Source organism: Gekko japonicus, unplaced genomic scaffold (assembly GCF_001447785.1).
Source record: "Gekko japonicus isolate JY-2015 unplaced genomic scaffold, Gekko_japonicus_V1.1 scaffold5479, whole genome shotgun sequence".
NCBI classification, from domain to species: Eukaryota; Metazoa; Chordata; class Lepidosauria; order Squamata; family Gekkonidae; genus Gekko; species Gekko japonicus.
The window spans coordinates 27,799-31,573 of NW_015161581.1; the positions used below are offsets into that span (position 1 = coordinate 27,799).

The 3,775-nt window shown below is 52.5% G+C and overlaps 1 protein-coding gene across 1 annotated transcript in view; it reads right to left on the minus strand.

The window, feature by feature from the left end:
* LOC107125865 (myelin transcription factor 1-like) overlaps window positions 1–3,775 on the minus strand; it is a gene marked incomplete at both ends in the record, with an annotated part of 35,635 nt that overhangs the window by 19,875 nt on the left and 11,985 nt on the right. Inside the window, one exon of the mRNA XM_015429328.1 lies at window positions 2,556–2,761. Within this exon, the coding sequence (XP_015284814.1) occupies window positions 2,556–2,761 (206 nt within the window). The remainder of the gene's footprint in view (window positions 1–2,555; window positions 2,762–3,775) is intronic.

Below are 3,775 nucleotides of genomic sequence, written 5' to 3' on the forward strand. Positions count from 1 at the left end.
GTATTGCCAGCTATTGGGGGGGAGGATGCACAGATCTGTCCTCACAGAGGAGGGAGAGGTTGTACCTGAATAAAACTTGGTCTTAAAGGGCCACTGGACTGTTTTGGGCCGGGGGGGGGGCTCTGCAACTTACCTGGCTGCTTCTTGCTCTGACTGAGGGCTGCTGGGAGCAGTGGGTGGGGCTTGTTGCATGTGCCCGCCCCCTGGGCTCTTTACTGCCGGAGCTCCGCTCCTGTGCGCTCCGGCAGGAAATGACCCCTGTCTCTATCAGCTGGAGATCAGTTGTAAAAACGGGAGATCTTCAGGCTCCACCTGGAGGCTGGCAATCCTACGCCCTGGCCACATAGGGCTTTGAAGGTAAGCACCAGCACCTTGAAGTGGATCCAGTACTCAACAGGCAGCCCGGTGCAGCTTTGACTGTCAAAAGCTCATACCCTGGAAACCTCGTCAGTCTCTAAGATCCTATTGGACTTGCATCTAGCTGCTCTACCGCAGACTAACACGGCTGCCCCCTCCTGAACTTTCCCTCTGGGTGGAAGTCTCCCTCCGTGCATCAAAAAGAAGCGTCGGTTTTCTCCCTCCTTTCAGATGAATGGGGAAGCACTCCTGTACCCGAGATCACAGAAGCACTCGTGTCGGAGCCATGTTTGCAGCTACAGCTGGAAGCACACGGCGCGTTTGAACAGATCTGAAAGTTACCCTGAAAGAGGCTTTGATTCTTAGAGAGCACCCAGAGTTCTTATGCTGGAACACAAATTCACGCTTGTCTTTCTTCAGGGTGACAAGATTCCTGCTTATTTTTCTCTCGCCGTTAGAGTCAGCCAAAGAGATGCGGCAGGTTTATGAAATAATGCAGCCTTCCCAGGGGTCATTTCCTGCAGGAGCGCACAGGAGCGGAGCTCTGGCAGTAAAGAGCCAAAGGGGCGGGCACATGCAACAAGCCCCCACCCCCTGCTCCCAGCAGCCCTCAGTCAGAGCAAGAAGCAGCCAGATACGTTGCAGAGCCCCCATCCCTCTGGGTGGAAGTCTCCCTCTGTGCATCAAAAAGAAGCGTCAGTTTTCTCCCTCCTTTCAGATGAATGGGAAAGCACTCCTGTACCCGAGATCACAGAAGCACTCGTGTCGGAGCCATGTTTGCAGCTACAGCTGGAAGCACACGGCGTGTTTGAACAGATCTGAAAGTTACCCTGAAAGAGGCTTTGATTCTTAGAGAGCACCCAGAGTTCTTATGCTGGAACACAAATTCACACTTGTCTTTCTGCAGGGTGACAAGATTCCTGTTTATTTTTCTCTCGCCGTTAGAGTCAGCCAAAGAGATGCGGCAGGTTTATGAAATAATGCAGCCTTCCCAGGGGTCATTTCCTGCAGGAGCGCACAGGAGCGGAGCTCTGGCAGTAAAGAGCCAAAGGGGCGGGCACATGCAACAAGCCCCCACCCCCTGCTCCCAGCAGCCCTCAGTCAGAGCAAGAAGCAGCCAGATACGTTGCAGAGCCCCCCCGGCCCAAAACAGTCCAGTGGCACCTTTAAGACCAAGTTTTATTCAGGTACACGCTCTCCTTCCTCTGCGAGGACAGATCTGCACGTCCCCCCCCCACCAATAGCTAGCAATCCAAAACAGTCCAGTGGACCCTGAGCGGTGGGTGTTGCCTTCTGACACACTTCTGGTGATGTCAGGGGGTCTGGCATATGCAAATGAGTTATGCTAATGAGTTATGCTAATAAGCTCCTGCACCTCTGTTTCTACGAAATGACCCCTGCAGCCTGCAATACCTATCTACCAGGGGGGGGAATGGATGAACACACCAAAAGCAAGAGTCAAGTCCGGCAGCACCATAAAGGCCAACGAGTGCCAGGGTACAAGCTTTCAAGAGTCAACCCTCCTTCCCATCATGATGTCTGACAAAGGGAGCGTTGACTCTTGAAGGCGTATACCCTGGAAATCTTGTTGTTCTTGAAGGTGCTACTAGACTTGAACCTAGCTCTTCTACTGGCCTTGGTTAGAACTTGGACGGGAGACCATCAGGGAAGTCCAAGGTTGCTACGCAGAGGCAAGCGAGGGCAAACCACCTCTGCTCATCTGCCTTGACCTGGATGTTCCAGGCTAGCCAGATCATTTCAGATCTCAGAAGCTAAGCAAGGCTGGCCTTGGTTAGAACTTGGACGGGAGACCATCAGGGAAGTCCAAGGTTGCTATGCAGAGGCAAGCAATGGCAAAAAATCTGCCTTGACCTGGATGGTCCAGGCTAGCCAGATCTCATCAGATCTCATAAGCTAAGCAGGGTCGGCCCTGGTTAGAACTTGGATGGGAGACCATCAAGGAAGTCCAGGGTTGCTATGCAGAGGCAAGCGATGGCAAACCACCTCTGTCCGAATCTTGCTTTGAAAATTCTCTGGGGTCGCCGTACGTCGGCTGCATCTTGATGGGACTTTACACCCACCCACCCCCATCATTCACTCCATATGAACATTCATGTTCATGGAGCACGGAAATCATCCAGCTGGTCAATCCCCCCTCCTCCAACATCTCAAACGTGGTGAAAACATCTCCTCCTGACCTTGCTGGGGAGATCTTGTTGCTTGGTGCTGAGATTTTCAGGCATTTCCCAGCAGCGGGTGGAGAGGTTCAAGATGGCGGTGGCCGCCATGTGCGCCGCCTCGGCATCGTGGGAGTAGTCGAAGCCTGTGGACGAAGACGAAGTGCTCTTCACGTAACTGCTCGAGGGACTGTGGCCGGGGGAAGAGGCCTTTGGAAAAGGTTTGGCTGCAGAAAGGGAGGAACACAGGGGGGGGATGGTGACGCACGGCGGCAGCAGAAGGACCCGTCCGCAAGTCAATCAATCCGGCGAACTCGACTTCAGAGCCAAGGACATCCTTTCAAGATTTTGGTTTGACACAAACATATGACGCTGCCTTATACGGAATCAGACCCTCATACGGAATCAGACCCTTGTACAGTTCCGCGGGGCCTGCAAGACGGAGCTCTTCCGCCAGGCTTTTGAGTAGGAGCTGCCGCCGTCACTATACCACCATCGTGACTCGACCCTACCATCTACCCTATTTTTGGGAGGGGGGTAGATGTTGCTCGGATGAGGAACATCACTCCTGGCGCTCATGCCACTACAACACCGGCCGCCAATGAGGGACATCGTGCATCTTGGGAAATTTAGTGAACTGTAGAGCCCCATTTTATGTATTAATGTTTTAACGTATTCCATATTTTATTCCGGCATCGCCGCTTGTTCGCCGCCCTGGGCCGCTTGGGTAGGGCGGGATATAAACCCCAAGTAAATAAATAAATAAATAAATAAAATCCCATCAAGGACAGTATTGTCTACTCAGACTGGGAGGGGCTCTCCAGGGTCTCAAGTGGAGGTCTTTCCCATCACCGACTATCTCCTCCTTAGAACTGGAGATACCCAGGGCTATTTTGGGGCAGGAACGCACAGGAATGGAGTTCCGGCTGGCTCCCGAGTTGGCCACGCCCAGCAGGAACTCATTAGCATAATAGGCCACGCCCAACAGCAGAAACTCATTAGGATTGGCTACATTAGGGTGTGTGTGGCCTAACATGCAAAGGAGTTCCTGCTACAAAAAAAGGCCCTGGGTTTGGACAACAAACAAGGTAAATAGAATAAGAAGCAAAAGGTGGGTGTGGCTGGATGACCACACTTCTGGTAACATGGGGTGTGTGGCCTAATATGCTAATGAGTTTCTGCTGTTAGGTGTGGCCTATTACGCTAATGAGCTCCTGCTGGGCTTTTTCTACAAAAAAAAA